This window comes from Schistocerca americana, chromosome 11, assembly GCF_021461395.2.
Source record: "Schistocerca americana isolate TAMUIC-IGC-003095 chromosome 11, iqSchAmer2.1, whole genome shotgun sequence".
Classification (NCBI taxonomy): Eukaryota; Metazoa; Arthropoda; class Insecta; order Orthoptera; family Acrididae; genus Schistocerca; species Schistocerca americana.
The window spans coordinates 42,550,929-42,568,050 of record NC_060129.1 but is presented as its reverse complement, the minus strand read 5'-3'; the positions used below and the strand labels follow the sequence as shown (position 1 = coordinate 42,568,050).

General features: G+C 42.7%; 2 protein-coding genes across 2 annotated transcripts in view; one reads left to right on the top strand and one right to left on the bottom strand.

Moving 5' to 3' along the window:
• LOC124554161 (probable citrate synthase 2, mitochondrial) overlaps positions 1-16,469 on the bottom strand; it is a 236,619-nt gene extending 220,150 nt beyond the window's left edge. Inside the window, exon 1 of the mRNA XM_047128232.1 lies at positions 16,205-16,469. Coding sequence (XP_046984188.1) covers positions 16,205-16,252 — 48 coding nt within the window. The 5' untranslated portion in view covers positions 16,253-16,469. The remainder of the gene's footprint in view (positions 1-16,204) is intronic.
• A 177-nt stretch (positions 16,470-16,646) lies between these two features.
• The window catches only part of LOC124553867 (secernin-2), a 119,747-nt gene continuing 119,271 nt past the window's right edge, over positions 16,647-17,122 (top strand). Inside the window, exon 1 of the mRNA XM_047127868.1 lies at positions 16,647-17,021. Coding sequence (XP_046983824.1) covers positions 17,015-17,021 — 7 coding nt within the window. The 5' untranslated portion in view covers positions 16,647-17,014. The remainder of the gene's footprint in view (positions 17,022-17,122) is intronic.

The following is a 17,122-nucleotide window of genomic DNA, read 5'->3' as shown; positions in this document are numbered from 1 at the left end:
GGGGGTTTCGGTTTAACAGTGGAACTACAGGGTAAATGATAAGCAGCTGTTCGTAACACGCGCCCTTCCATGGTTCAACAAGTTGAAATGTTAGTAAAAAATATAATACACGCTTTTTTCTCTTATTTCCTGTCGTTCTTAGTAATAGAAGCAATGAATGACATACGTATATTTAAATGTACACATTTACAAACTTAATATCTTGAGTATTGTTCCTGGTAAATTATACGTTCTAGCGGTAAAAACTTTAAAAAATATTTATATAAACGCCAAAATTTGATCAATTGTGACTGCTTTGGGCAAATTCCCGGGAAAATGCCCATTTATACAAGTCCTGCCCACAACAGTGTGTGTAGTACGTTCCCTTATGAAGGCCTTCAACTTTGCACTTCAATACTGCAGATCATACCAGTTCGCCCTTTAAAGGATGGTGGTAGGACAAAATTTTATTGCCTTCATATTTGTGACGTTACGAGGCTAAACATGTGAAATTACGAAACCTGCGATAAAAATCAACCGCCTCTTTAGCCGAGTCGTCAATTGTTACAGCAACAAGGCTGATTACGGAATAAATTTATAAGTGTAATTCTGCCGTTCGAAATATCACAATGAAATATCCCAATGATTCGTTTATTCTCAAGTGGATAATTTCCAACGATACGAATCTAGGAGCAAAACACTTGCATCCACTCTTTGATAATGAGCACTTCAGTGTTCAAGAATTGGTTAAACCCGAGTTTTGTATGACATGCACACCCTTCCTTCAGTATTGAAGCTTCACTTCCAACCACCCGAACCCTTTATTTAGCCTGTGTCAATTTCTGCCCAGTTCGATTCAGCACCTCTTTAGAAGTAGCTATAATCGCCAGCCTTCTGTAATAAACTTCAAAATCCATACATTACTTACTGCTTTAGGTCATAACATTTCAGGTGCATGTAACGTTACTATAAGTGTTACTGTATTAGTTCGAACAATCTACGGGTGTACTGCCAGTTCATCGTGTCCAACGGGCACTATGAACCAGCAGAGAGAAACTGAAGAATCAAATTCGTCAGGAAATATTTCCAAATAATGATGCGTTACGCCTTGTCCAGCCTGTTCCAGCCACACTGGGTCCTTCCATCTTTTTGACTGTCTTATCTTGCAAAAAAAGAAATGGCTCTGAGCACTATGGGACTTAACATCTATGGTCATCAGTCCCCTAGAACTTAGAACTACTTAAACCTAACTAACCTAAGGACATCACACACATCCATGCCCGAGGCAGGATTCGAACCTGCGACCGTAGCAGTCGCGCGGCTCCGGACTGAGCGCCTAGAACCGCTAGACCACCGCGGCCGGCTCTTGCCAAAAATTTAGTGGTACAGAATGCTGACTCATTCACACCAGATGTGATACCCAGTTTTATTCAATTCCTTCCTACTATCTACTGTTATTTCATAATCTAACTACCTATCCTACGTTCCTGAGGAATTTAGTTTGGTTGGCCTTTAGTCTTCTTCTTTCTTATTCAAGATTCACTTTCATACTCTGTTGGTACCGACACATATTTTACGAAACGTTTCTGTACACATTCTGTTTTGATGAGAACACCTGATCAGGTAACTGACCTTGCCAATTTTGTCTTTTTGCTCTACGCCTCCTTCACGTCAGCATGAGCTCCAAAAATTTAGAACTATTTGAACTACGAATTTTTCAATTACTGTTGTTCTCACTGTTTTTCCCCCACAGGAAGCCATGACGATTTTTGTACTGATATCTTATATATGCGGTTTTGTGTACTTCACAAGCAGATTTCTGTAGTTCATTTTCAATCTTCGAGATTAAAACTGTCAGCTACAAATAGCGTGTCATACGGTCTTGCTGGTTAAAATCATTTTTAATATTTTAGTTTTATTTTCCGTCGCCAAACAATTTCGTTATCATATACACAAAGAGCAGGGGCTAAAGGCTGCAGCATTATCAAACTTCTAACATTCTTTTCTTTTCACTTCATCCCAATTATTCAGATTCTTGTATTATAGATCCTCCAAATAAACGGATTTGTATTCGTTGTTCATATTTCTATTTTGTAGCCGAGCTTTCCTTTGCTACTGCCTGTCTGCATTTCAGATCTTTACTTCTGTCATCGAGCTTTTTGCTGCAGTATTAGTCATTATACTTTCCTAACTCCGCGGCTTCTTTCTGCCTACCACGAAAGATGTAGCAGCGGTCGCAGGTCCTGACAATGAAACAACGCCGCGGGGAACAAAGGTGAAGGAAATGGAGCTATTTATGCATCCTTCGGCGCATACAATACCACACTGGTTGAAATCAAGACAACGAACGTCCACAGCACCACTGCTAGACTCACCTGAACGTTAGTGAAGCCGTCTAATTACTGAGTTCAACAGCGCAATCAGTGAATCCATCCTTGTAGTCCCTCGGTTATCATACGGTATCAGTTCGGTCCTCCACAATTTGAAGTCATCGGAAGAAAGGTAGTATTTTAAGGTGTTTAATGTTATACACTAGGTCAAAGTCAAAATGAGGACATACAGTAAGACATGTGGTAGAAATCGCTTTCTTCAGCTATCAACTGTTTCACGCAGAAGATCCTAATACGACCGTTCATATCAGTCCCCACACGAACACCGGAATAATAGACACTGAGGTGATTGTGGAGCAAAAAATCTAATAGATGAGGCAGGGTCCTGCATCAGATGAGATGCGTTTACTGTTCTTCGTGAACTACACGGTAACTTCTCTGCACACTGAAAAGCCAACAGGTGAATGCCCTCTACCCCTACACTTAATCGAACCATGGTTTTTTTTTCCATTGTCACTATTTAGCAGGTTGAGGTTAAGCTGGGACCTAATAGCACAGCTTAAATTGCTGCAAATAAACGACCAGCAATGAAATTTATGATCTTCGTTTTCACAAGTATTCACCTGTTTTTCCGTAATATTCCACTATTTCTAACAGACTATATATAACACGGGGGTGGGGCATGTCCGTATCTCTGCCATGTTAACGTTTGAAACCGACATCTGAATAACGCGACTCGGGGCAGAAAGCTCCTGTCATTACGCGCTGTGTGAAATGGAGCTGACAGTTTCATTTATAGCTGAAATCAAGCATTGATTTTAACAAATCAACGACCTGTAGTACTACTCTTACACATGTAGTAGTGCAGTTAACCTAGTTTCTCCGAAATTCCTGATAAGGCAGTGATTATGGTTTTTACATGTGGGCAAGTTGAAACGTATTGACAGTTTTAATAAGCGACAGAATGTCTTTTAGTGGATACTTTTTGTGCACTGAATTCTTGTAGTTCGCCGTTTCCACAGTAGTGGAAGAAAAAATAATTTCTAACGCAGCATTAATTTTCTAACGATTCCACAAGAATGTGTGTCAATCGGTTTAGCAAGCTTTTGTAAGAAAGGAAACTCATGTGCATAATGTCAGATATTTACATAAAATAAACACGTATTTGTCTTATTTTTGCTTAATCCAGTACAGATACCGAAACGACAAGATAGGAAGCGTAATACACAACAAAACTTAATATACTGGGAGAGTGGGCTGGTCTCAAAATCTTAGTCATTCAACAAGTTTTAAATCCAAGGACCACTTCCTAACTTTCAACTTATGGAAATACCTCTTCTACTATTTTAAAGTAATTCACTTACACGACTGAGGTTTTCGTCACTTTACAAAATCTGTAGGAACAAGACTAATCTGAGCATATGTGAACGTCTTTACTTCTACATATGGTAAAATGCACAACATTTGATCTGCAACAAAAATGTCAAATAGTACACTATAAACGCGTAATGACGTGCTCGGCTTCATGCCCCGAGTCACGTGACTTAGATGTTGGTTTCAGTAAAATGACGCCATACGCAGTCATATCTATGGTCTATGATTTCCGTGCTTGTGATTAGGGTGGTATCTAGTAGCACAGCTTAAATTGCTGCGATTGAAATTAGACCCCCAACCAAGCCTAAGCGGAGTAGTCAGTAGTTACAGATATGTACTCAAAATGTAGAGCTCATTTCTGAAAAGTAGGAGTGAAATTGCTTCAAGTTATCGGTTCAAGGCAGTTGCACGAAAGTCACTAAGTAGCAGATAGGGATTAATTTATCATTCACAAAGTTTTTCAGCTTCGGTTCTTGTTTATTTCCTAGCATCCTCTGCGTCAATCTTTCGCGCTTATTTTTCAGTGTTTTTGTGTGGGGCAGTTTTATATGCCTGCATTTCCACAAATTTATCTTTTTCCATCAACTAATATCGACTTCAAACTGTAATCTCCAATGTAACTAATTAGCCATAGCCATTTCATATTCACACTTTTTCCAACAGGGTACAGAGAACTCATCAACGTTATTTGCATCTGGCAAGTCTATGCGTATATAACGTTTTATCAGGTATATGACAATTTGATGTGTGCAAGAACACCGCATTGCCCTGCAAATAACCGCTTTAATATGGGAGCGTTACACAAAGTGTCTACGTGCACTAAGGTGCAAGCGGTCTAGTTACTTTTAGCATGTACATTTACGAAGCATAGGAAATTACCAATGAGCAATGTGACTTGTCACCCTCATCCGATTAATGATTCGTTATGTTCACTTTTCCATCATTCATCACGCCAAACAGCGGTAATCAAGGCACAAGACGCAGGGCCCGTAAATTCATTATTACCGAAATTAGCAACTAATGGGACGCAAGCTGCCCTACGAAGTATTCACTGGCGAACTAGTATCGGGCGCGCTTTTTCATATCAATAGCCTCATATACTGGTTTCTTATCACTTTCCAAAGAAGCTTGTCGATAACGTCCATATAATTATGTAATTATGACAGTTTTAATCCGCACGTAGACTGGGGCATTATGTAGTTATCGATGCCGGTGTACTCTATCAACCTTGACTTTAACAAACATCGCCAGTGACAAACGATGGCAGGAGTAAAATTTTTAGTTGTCCTGCATGCTATGCGTGAATAAGAAGAACGAGGTGACAGCTATTTGTTTACAGGCCAGCTACCATGCCAACAAGAAGTCGGAATGAGATTTGTCACCCCCTTCTGTTCTGTTGTAATGGAATGATCGTACGACATTACTGACCGGGAGACACCCCTGTGTGTTTGTTCGTCCTACTGGGGTAAGTTATTTGTGCCTATGTGGCGTCTTTGTGATGGCAGGCGGATCGGGGGAGGGGCTATACCTCCTTCCCAGAACTTCACCAGAGATACAGTGTGTTCCATTTATCTGATGACCGCCTGCCCTGGGTATTGCAGGCCGCCCACGGAAGCCGCGCCTGCCGGTCGAATGGGCCCCCCGGACTTCACTTTGTCCCCCTCCCATCCGCCCTGAGGGCAGTACAGACATATGCGCCTTGTCGGCCAGTGTCATTCGAGCAGTGAAACAGGCATCACGAGAGTAACTGAAATTTGCGAGCCGAACAATGGCAAGAGCGAATTAGTCAATACCACAACGAGAGTTTATTTAAGCTCGATTGCTGGGAGATTGAACAGAAGTTTCCAGCTGTTTGAGTTCAGAGTCGTGGTGCAGTTCAAATTAGTGAATGAAGTTCGTGAAACGGGAAACGTTCAAGACATGAATCGTAAAGCGTAAACGACGTAAAGTGCTCGACACTGCATACCGCCTGGAAAATTCCCCTAAAAAGTCTCTTTAGACGTCTTTCGCAGCAAACAGATATCGTGCGCCTCTGTACAAAGAGCTGCACTCAGGGTTAAGTTATGCGAATGGGTTTTAAAACACGTGCATAACGGTGAAATGGATCCTTACCCTAATGTGTCTTCAGACGAGGCTTGTTTCCATTTACACGGGTATGTTAATTCCCAAAAGTGTCGACGCTGGAGTGCAGATAGACCTGTTGTGCTTCATGATGAGCCCCTACATGATCATAAAATAGGGGTGTGGTGCGCAGTTAGCGGTGACAATAGGCCCAATTTTTTTATTGACAGTTACAAGGGAGAGAGATGTGCAAAACGTCTTGTGCCCATTTTTTAATGAACTGAGTGAAAGAACGAAGCTCCGCATTTTTTCAACAGGATCCGCCGGCCAATATTTGTTTGCACTCCATTCACTATGAGTTCGATGAGAGAGTGATTAGTAACAGTATCTGGCCCGCAAAGGAGTTCCGATTTAACTCCGTGGTATTTTTATTTGTGGGGTGCACTTAAGAACTAAGTGTTCGCAACAAATACTCACACGATAGAGGAACTCGAGGATAATATTCGTGGATCAGTTAATTCAGTATCTCAGAATCACAACGTGTGATTAATTTGTGATGTCAAATGTGTGGAAAATAATGGAAGGCTGTTCCAGCATCTCCTTGCGTAACACGGGTGAGTACAGAATTTGCTTATATTTTAAATGTAGTCACGTCGCACAGCAGCAGTAGTCTGGCGACACGCCATCTGATCGCAGGGCAACGGAGCCCTCGCGGCCTGCCATCTACTGGGCTGCACAGGCAGCCTTCAGATAAATTGAACACCCCGTGTATTTGCAATATAACCTTCAAACTTAACAGCTTCGAAAGAAAATTTTATCACTACTATAAGGTAGCGTGTCGGGGAATAATGCCTCTGAAGTCATTGTAGTCTGAATATCGGTTGGGGTATTGCATGCCATGCATATCACTCGGTCGGCTTTCCCACTTCGCTGATGCAAGTTGAAGTTGCAACGCTCTGGCGCTATAGGACTTTGAATTATAGAGTAACATGGCAGTGTGTTTCATTTACGCCGGTGAGTCAAACAGCGTCCTGTAATAGAATTTATAGCTCTTAGAGTTCATCCACTCGTGGAGCACCTTCAGAATGACAATGCCAGACCACAAATGAGCGCTGCGTCAATTTAACGCCTTGGGTTCACCACTATCGATCATCTACAGTCCCGACTTGGCGCCATCCGAATCTCATCAGTCTCCAACACTGAAAGAACACTTTCGAGAACTTCGCGTTAATAGAGAATTGATGCGAGCAAAGGTGAGATTCTGGCTTGGTCAACAATGTCAAACATTCCACAGTAATGGTATCGAAGTGTGTTAGTCGCCAAGGTGACCTGAGGAAATAAAATTGTAGACATGAAGAATAAAGATGTAGCATGTTAATAAATTTTGCCTTATTTAAAATGCGATAAGAGTTTTCACAAATTCGAATGTCTTACTTTGGAGACTACACTGTCAAAATTTGTGAATTCATTCATTGCGCGCCTGCCGCATCTCTCCTCCTCCTCCTCCCCCCCCCCCCCCCCCTTGCCGAGCACAAAATGCTGGGTTCTGGTCTGGACAAAGACGAGAGGAAATGATTAGGGCAACACCAATAGCATGTCCCAGAGCAAAAGAAATCAACCCTGCCCTGAATCGAACCCTGGACCTGATTTTCCAAATTTGATTTAACTTTTAACACTTTTACGTTATCACATAACAAACCCGTTATCCAAATAGTAATGTACAACACATTTACATTTCAGTCTCCAATACGGAAATCTAAGGAATTTCAACTGCGTAATTTCTTGCTCGACATTTGTAGAACTCAATTCTTTTGGGGGAGAATGCATATTTCTCACTGTAATGGTTAAACTGTAGGAAGTTATGGCGTTGCGTAGTCATGTACAACCAGAAATCTTCACTACTGTCCCTTTGGGAATTTGTAAGAACTAATGTGTAACCAGCTGGCATTTTTCTTCATGTCTGGATAAAGTTCCTCTCAGTGTGTAAGACTTGTCGGAATTATCGTGTTTGACATTCTCTGGATGCTTGCACGAACGGTCATACACTGTACTCACGCATACGGTTGGAGTTCTTTGGTGTAAATGAGACTGCAAGTGACACACAGCGGAAAATACTTTCGTTCTATGAAATTTCTTATTTTACTTTGCATCAAGTTCTTTGTACACTGAACCCTTGCCTATCCACAGCTTGGCGTATTTTCGATTTAGGTTCCTTTCCTATGGGAGCACACTGACAGGGTGCTCCATTCTGTTTTAATAAGTGACAGCATTGCCTTCTTGTATAAGCTGTGATTGGCAAATGTTTCCTTCAATTATCTTTTTTGCAAAAAAATGGAGGAGGCTTAAAATATAGTCTTAGTCAATCCAAGCCAAAAACTCATTTTGGTATGTTTACCGTTCAGTGATGGTGTGAGGTGTCATTCGGTGTTAGCATGAGGTGGCTTGTTACTACGTATGCAGCAGTTATGTTCGTTAACTTTCCACAGATGTGACAACAGTAAACGAAATATAAAGCTTGGCGTGGTCGGTCTGAAGCACCTGAATGTGCTATGCTTTTTAACCTTGAGCAGTATGTGCAAGTCTGCAGTATCTTTGATTATGTCACATCTAACTCGTTACCACGGAAATGGATCATAGTTATGGATCGACGGACTATGACCACCCTGTACATAAATGTTATGACAGGGTCATCAACAATCTTCGGCTGTTTACTGACGGGAAGGTGTCTTCGTCGAGTGACTATAGCATGATTCGGTATGAAATTGTAGCATGCTCTGAATATAGAAGAATTTAAGTTAATGGAGATGAGTATGAAAAAGTATCCCCCTACAGAGTTAGTAGCTTGACGATGGACAGTAATATCTATTAAATATCTAGGCCTAACGATGCAAAGCTACGTGAAATGAAGTGAGCATTTAAGGATTGTAGTGGGAAGGTGAATAGATGACGTCGGTTTACTGGTAAAATTCTAGCGAAGTATAGTTCATCTGTAAAGGAGACCACATGCACAATGCTAGAGCGATCCATTCTTTAGTAATGTTTGTGTGTTTGGGATCCCCATCAAGTAGGATTAAGGGAACATTGAAGCAATTTAGAGGCGAGCTGCTTCATTTGTTACCGATTGATTCGGGGTAACTCGTGAAAAATGGAAATCACTGGGAGGGAAGACTACGTTCTTTTCGAGGCACGCTACTGATAAAATGTTTTTCCCTTCTATTTGCAACTGGAACGGGAAAAGAAATGACAGTGGTACGAGGTACCCGCCGCCACGCACACAATACGGTGGCTTGCAGAGTATGTGGAGGTAGAAGCTACAGAACATGCTTCAGGCTGGTGATTTTAGTTTCCGTTTTTTGCATAGTTTTCGTGTTAATGTTGTGCGACAAAATGTCGCAAACTAGTAGCGAACGCGAACAGCAAGTGAAAGATATTGCCATCCCGCTAAGCCATCTGGTACTGCACTTTAACGGACGGAGCAAGAAAGTATACAGAACACCGCCCAGCTGTTGCTGCCGCAGCCATGCCGCCTTGCCTAATATCAAGTGGCAGTCCCGTTTCGTATTGCCTCAAAATTTAGACTTGCCGTCCTCAACGTTGTCAACAGTCTTGACATCGGATGCTACAAGGGTATGTTGTTAGGCATTCTCTCTTGTTTGTAGATGTTCAAAGCGAATGTAAGTTTTCTAGCATTTCTACCTTATCAAACGACGATACTTAAATAGCTTCGTCAGCTAACAATCTGATGGTACAGTAAATTTTAGGTTACGAATATATTAAAACGTAGTACATTTGTCGCTCATTTCTGTAAAAGATGCTGTCCAGTTCAACGTGCCCAGTATTGTCAGCTCAAAATTAACGGAGCTAATTGCGTATGTGGAAACTAGCAATCCCTACTTCAGATTTTTTAATGGAATCTAACGCCCTTGTATAAAACAGCTTCAAACGTTTGATTCCTTTTCATATGATGTTATATGCTGAATATCTGACGTTACGTGTGTAAGCGAGAGTTTAGAAAATATTTGAAATTCTTTAAAATGTTAGAAGTTGCGAAGTGCTCTCCAAATCTGGGTGAATATGCACGGAGGTGACGTGTCAGTGGATAGCGATACGCACACACAGAAGGTATAAAAGGCGCTGACGGAGCTGTTATTCGTACTCATGTGAACAGGTTTCCGACTTAATTACTGCCGCACGGGGAATTAAAATACTACTAATGTGAAACTGTAGTCGGCGCTAGACGCATGGGATATTCCATTCCGGAGATAGTAACTTCAATATTCCAAGATCCGCAGTGTCTATGAGCCGAGAATACCAAATTTCAGGAACGTCCGAAATCAGCGGTGTTTGCCATTGTCAACAGACAAGCAATATTGCGTGAAACGACCGCAGAAATCAATGTGGGGCGTACGACGAACATATCCGTTATGACAATGTGGCGAAATTTGGTGTATGGGCTTTGGCAGCAGCAGACGACCGACTCGAGTGCCTTTGCTAACAGCACGACATGGCCTGCAGCGCCTCTCCTGGGCTCGAGACCGTGTCGGTTGGACGCTAGACCACTGGAAAACAGTGGCCAGGTCAGATGGGCTACTATTTCAATTGGTAGGGTTAAAATGTAGCGCAGACCCACGAAGCCATGGACACAAAATGTCAAGGCAATGTGCACGCTGGTGGCGGCTACATAATGATGTGCGCTCTGTTTACACGGTCCTCTGGTCCGACTGAAACGGCCACTGACTGGAAACGGTTCTGTTCGGCTACTAGGACACCATTTTCAGCCATTCATGCACGTCCTATTCGTAACTATGATGCAATTTGTATGGATGCTAATGCGCATGTCAGAGCATATTGGACAATTCGAACGAATGCTTTGGCCACCCAGATCGCCAGACATGAAACTCGTCTAACATTTATGAGACGACCGAGAAGTCAGCTCATGCACAGTATCCGGCAACACTTTCGCAATTATGGGATGCTATAGAGGCAGCGTGGACCATTATTTCTGCAAGGGACTTCCAACGAGTCCATGCCAGGTAGAGTTGCTGCACTATACTGGGCAGAAGGAGAATGTATTGAGAGGTATCATGACTTTTCACCTCACAGTAATTTCGCAGTTCGTTCAGTGATATGCTTATACGTCTGTAAAATGTGTTTCAGATAGTAGTAAGGACATTCTAAAAACATCAAGCTTTAAGTTGAAGTTTTACTGCATGAACAGGTAAGCGATAAATAATTTGTTATTTTGTGGGAGTGAAAGTTTCAGAAATGTTTCTAACGATGCACAAGTGTGGTGGAAGTTGCGGAGTTCTCTCCAATTCTGAATGGATACAACTTGGGTACGCGCACTGAGAGTTAACGGTGGCTCAGAACCAAATTTTGCAACTGTAATACTTTACGTAACTGTGCCTAACCAAGGTAACTACAAGATTACCACACATTTTATACTTTTAAAATCAAATTTTTGGTGCCCTGGAAGCCGTTAGACAGGTAACATACAACTGGTACTGTCACTAGACACCGGGTTAGCCATTTAGTAATATAGAGACTTTACATGTTCGTTGTATGTTGACGCTGTGGTACAGAGTAACGCCTCTTCGTAAATCTACGCAGACTAAATTTTTCCCCTAGGTTGCGCAGAGCGCCAGCTACCAGCAGAACACTCGCACCTCTTGTAAACAGCCCCATTTAACACCGTGCCGACTGTTCGTCGGAACGTGCGTTGCATATTCACAAGCCGGTACGTGCTAAGTAAGAGTACTCGCGGCCGTGTGTGTCGAAAGCTGGGATCCCGGTAAAGACGGCGGCTCATTTGTTTTCACTTACACTTTCAATGTCTGTTCCGCAAGTTCGTCACGTCTGAATGTTCGGCAGTGTCGGATGATAAGCGCGTGCCTGGAAACCGCAAAGTCGCGGGTCCCAATCACGACCAGGCCATCGAATAATTCAGTCTGCCTTTTAACCTAGCCTTCACGTCTATGATGTAGAGCAGGGTTTCCCAAACTGTGTTCCGCAGAAACCGAGTAAGTGCTCTGCGAACCACGTAATTAACTTTTCTTTAATTTTAGACATTTTTATGATTTTTAAAAATGTTATGATTTGTTATTAGTTACGATGTAAAACTGAAGCAATGTCTGAATACAACTTGTTTATTTTTTTAAATTTTTTATTAACCTTCAAAATAAGGTGCTCCATCAGAGTGCCAGGATTCTCAAAGTTCCGTCAGAAGAAACGTTTGGGAAACCATGATACAGAGATGCATGAACGATATGTGGTTCGCTTTCCACATTAAGCTGTAGGTCCTCTTTTTCCAATAGGATTACTGGAAAAGGTTAGAGTTACCCAAGTCACCGAGGTGGCTTCCTGTAACACTCACCAGGCCACTGTGCCACAAGGAATAGGAATAATAATTTATAATTATCACAATAGTAATAGTGCTGTATGCAGCCCAAACCCCTATCCCTAACAGCAAATGAAAGCTTCCTCTAAGAACTGCAGAGAGAACAGTCCAGAATCATTAGGACAATCGTGGCATTCAATTTCAAGAATCCTACCCACCAATAAGGCCTAACATTTCAGTATTTTTCATAGACAAGAAATAGGCCAGTTGCCCTACGATTTTTACCTGTTACTGAAACGACATTGGCAAGAAAAAGATCCCAGTAATTCAAAGAACATATCAAAATACCTGCTGTAGTTCCTGAGACTAGTCCGAGTGAGCAGGGGTCTTCAATTCATGAAGAGAAGATTTAATAAAATTTTTACTTACTGCAACATGACAACTTACATTTTATGTTTGCATGCTACAATTTTGTATTATGTTTTTATGAATGCAATGTAAGTTTCAATACCGAAAACACATTTTTTTCCTTTTACTGTGGAACCTTACTCCTTGCCAAATTCCATGATTCTAGATCAGCAGGAAGCGCCCTATAGGTTTTCATGGAGAGTTGCGTGAGAGATCAATGTGAGACAAACGACTATCTTTTGACTACATTCACTGATAAGCGTAAATAGACCAAGGGACTGTAAACCTTGGTATGTGACAAATTTCAACTCGTACGCCTATCCGTTGCAGAGAAAAAGGTTCCTAAGTCGGACGGACGGATTACAAAGCAATCCTATAAGCTTTCCGTTTTTACCGACTGATGTACGAAGCCGTAAAAACTAGACTATCCACAAAAGACGTTTACGACTTTACGGTCACCTCAAACGAATGAACGAGGACAGATTGACAGATCTTCCACTTATCTAGAAATACCAAAGACGATCTCCCACTCGCACAAACGCACCCTGAAGACCCCTGTGGCAGGAATGTCTTCCGTTAGTGACATACAGGCTACATCGAGATGAGCCACCAAAAAGACTACGCGGTGCCCGTTTAACAGAGAAGCGTAAACATGCCTACTCAGTGACGGAAATCTGAGCTTCGAAGGGCGCAAACTTCACTGCTAAAAGTAACTGCACGTGACATGGTCCTAGATAGCGGCAGTGAAAAAATATACTTAATACAAAATAGAAGCATTACAATGTGCTCATTAAAGCTAGGTGCCTATGGCTATGGTCAATGCCTCGCCATGAACAGCCGTAAATTTAATTTGAAGAAAGAATATGAAAAAAGTTGGATCCCAAGTAAGTATGAAAATAGGGTTTGGAAACAGAACCAATAAGGTGTGGAAAAACGGAATGTGTACAGTGCAAAAGTAGATGATTGCACTATATGGCCACTTACAGGATAAGTGGACAAATATTAACTTTTGACGAAAACCCAAATTTTATGATTTATAAAAGTTGAGGAAGAGCTACAGGAGTTGGGAATGAAAACCGACGAATTCAGGGAGAAGGAAACGGGCATTTCTAGGAAGAACAGAAGGAATTAAGTATTGGGGAAAAAAAAAAAAAAAAAAAATCAGCTTTCACGTGGCTCGGGATTGGCCAAATTCGGTTCATAATATGGCGGCTAGGTAAGCACCCAGACGAAAGCACAGTGGTCAACTTCACAGGAATCCGTCTGCAGCCACTTGGTCGCAGCTCGTAATTTCTATTCACAGCGTTAATCCTCGTTTCTTATTTTTCCCTAATAATGAACCAGATAAAATTAAGAGTGCAACACGATTGTATTATAAACACCAACAAATAAGATTTCAGTAACGTGAAACTTCCAGGCAGATTAGAACTGTCGGACCGAGACTCGAACTCGGGACCTTTGCCTTTCGCGGGCAAGTACTCTACCAACTGAGCTACGCATGCACGACTCACAGCCCCTCCTCACAGCTTTACTTCTGCCACAGAAGTAATCTGCCAGGAAGTTTCTTATCAGCGCACACTCCGCTGCAGATTGAAAATATCATCCAGTAACATGTTTGATATGGCGATTGAGATACTTCTCATTGGCTAAATAGGTGACTGCTTTGACGATTCCTGAAGAAACAGCCAGAGGAAGACATCTAAGCAATTCGGAAGTGGCTGCTAGATTTGTTACCGGTAACGACATGCAAGTGTTACGAAGACGCTTCTGAACTCAAATGGGAGAGGGAAAATGTTTTTTTACGCGAAACAGTTGTTACAGAACCGGCAATTCAAGTTGACTGCAGGAGTCAATTGCTCGCATTGTACATGTCGCGTAAGTTCCACGAAGATAAGCCAATTTGGGGCTGCTGAGGCATATTCTTCCCTCGCTCTGTTTGCTAGTGGAACACCAAAGGAAATGACTAGTAGTGGTATAAGGAACCCTCCGCCATGCACCAGAAGGTAGCTTGCGGACTACGTAAATGTTCCGTAATCCCCGTCTACCTTGGACGATGTGTACTGATCAAACCGTCCAACAGTATTTGACATACCTTCGCGGGCGAAAGTTCGGGATTTGAAACCCGCTCTGATATATAATTTTAACCTGCCCGGAAGGTTCAAAGCAGCGGAAATTCCGCCGCAGGGTGAAAATGCATTGCTTATTGCGGTGTGGGTCGCCCATAAAGGTTGCGTACAGTCATACGAATGTGTAGGGGATACGGACGCACCTATATCTCCATAGGGTGCATCAGCTGACAGTCGTGGCAAGGATACGAAGAGGAAATCACGTTTCTGCTCACGACATATGAATGACCTGACAAAAATATGCAATGACATTGATCTGTTTGTAGAGTTGCAGCCAGAGGAGTTGTGCCATGAAGTTTCCGTGGTAGGATTTTTTTAGCTAAGACCTGCATATACGCGCCCTGTGCTACAATTGGCAGCTGATAATGGGCGTGAACAGACGAAATGATCCGATACTGCTGGACTAGTAGATGTGAGATATCAAGCCCGAAATACAGTTACGGTAATTTGCTACAACTTAATTATTTATAGTACTTTGTCACGAGCGATCTGCATCGGCATACTCAGGAAGCCACCAACCGGAGCTACGTTCTTTCGCAGGTGCAGCTTAATACAAAAATCATTACCATAACTCAGCAAGGAGGCTTAGGCCTTCCCAAGACTCAAACGTCCAGCCAAGAACCAAGCCACCAGAAACTCTCCACAAGCTGCGATTGGGGAAGGAAATCTGCCTCATTTTCCCAAGGAAACATCGCAGCATTTGAATTAAGCGAGTTAGAGGAAACTACGAAGAACACATTTCGACGGCCAAACAAGGTATGACGGTGTTATCTCTTCTTTGAAGTAGGTTTAACCATCTCCAATTTCGGTATGTACGTAGTGGTCAACATTCGCCTATACTGAATGTATCATTCGTACATACTGCTAGGTAAACTTGCGAACATCGTATTACATAACTCAAGCTCCCTATCTTACTACTACGCCACCTCGCTGGTTTGTAACGGTGTCTTGCAGTCGTACGAATGAAATACGTAGTCACTTGTCCACAATGTGCAGTTTTACAGCACTGCTTCCTATATGACCTATTTTGCCTCCTTCCGCCTTATAGTTGCCACAGGTCAGGGGGGTGGCATGTTAGCGGCGAGCTTCTCAGTCCTCACCCCTGCTCTTGGCGAGATCAATACTAGGGAGTCCACATTTCGGAAAGCCTGTCTCAATTCCTTCTAAAAGCCACCAAGGGGTTACTTCCACTGCACTCCGGAACGGAATGGACTAAAATTAGGCTGAGGGATCCCTGTCGCAACAACCATTTTCATATTTAGAACAAGGCGGTGCGAGATTCCACGTCTAAGAATAGGACGATCCACCCGAGGGGTGACAACTAACCTATTTCGTGCCGTCTTTGGAACTGCGAAAACCTAATACGCGCCGCGAATGCTTAGTGTCGCACAGCGATACTTTATAACGAAAGGACAGTTTTTGGAAGCGGTACAAGCGAAAAACCGGCAAACCGGTATTTTCCCTCCTCTCTTAACTTGCTCGAAATCGATAACAAAGCAGCCACAAACTGCAACACTAGGAACACAATATGCAGACGCATCGACACAGATGAAGCGTGGAAGTGGAAAATTATTAACGGTCACCCTTACCTGGTGTGCTTCGCATAATCTCGATGCGGATATGCGGAATAGTGCCATCGTATCTGCAGTTCGCTTCCTCCTCTCGTTCCGGTTTCTGTTACTTCTGACCGCTCGTCCAACCCGGCTTGCCTACCTACTCAAGCGCTGCAGACAGTCGTATCCGTGAGATACCAAAGTAGGCCAAACCCTACACCTAACCTGCTTCAAGTAATACTGTTGGTTCACGCCAACTTTTCTGCCACGGCGCGCCAGACCGTACCTCCCGGCTGTGACGTCAACCCAAGATGGCAGCCACTAGTACGGCTGGTGCCCGCAACGCGGCACTGTTCCCCTGTTTAGTGCAGCTTGACGCCGCTCTGTGGCAGCACGTTCCAATCGTCACGCAATTGTGATCAATACGCTGCCCCAAAAACGACCAACTAGGATCTGACCAAAAAACAGAAGGCGAGAGGAGTTTCACGCTTCAAAGCATTGGGTCCGATCCACAGTTATTAAGTCACGGAGGCGTAAAGTGCTGTACTGTAAAAGAAGTTGGAGAAATTCTCGAGAGTTGACCATCTGGCTCTAGTTTTCGCCTAAATACGTCAACTAATGTCACTACAGGCTAGTCATTGGTGTGGTGGTTAGGCACCTCGGGAGCATCTGTTCTACTCGACGAAAGGAATTTTACCCGCTATAAAATCAATTCGTGCTGACGAAAACAAAGGCGTAAGCAAGAAGTGGCGTGATTTCTTACTACGTTATCTCTAAGGAGCAGAACACAGAAGTGAAAGCTTTGCTGGTTCGTCACAAGTGGCAGTAGAGAAATAGGACTGAAATATGCCCGGTGAGTGTAATGCGCTAGAGTTATAGCCGGTAATGAGCGATAAAATTGTCTACTGCTATGCTTAGGCAATATTCGATATACATAGTTTTCTTGTGTCGCTC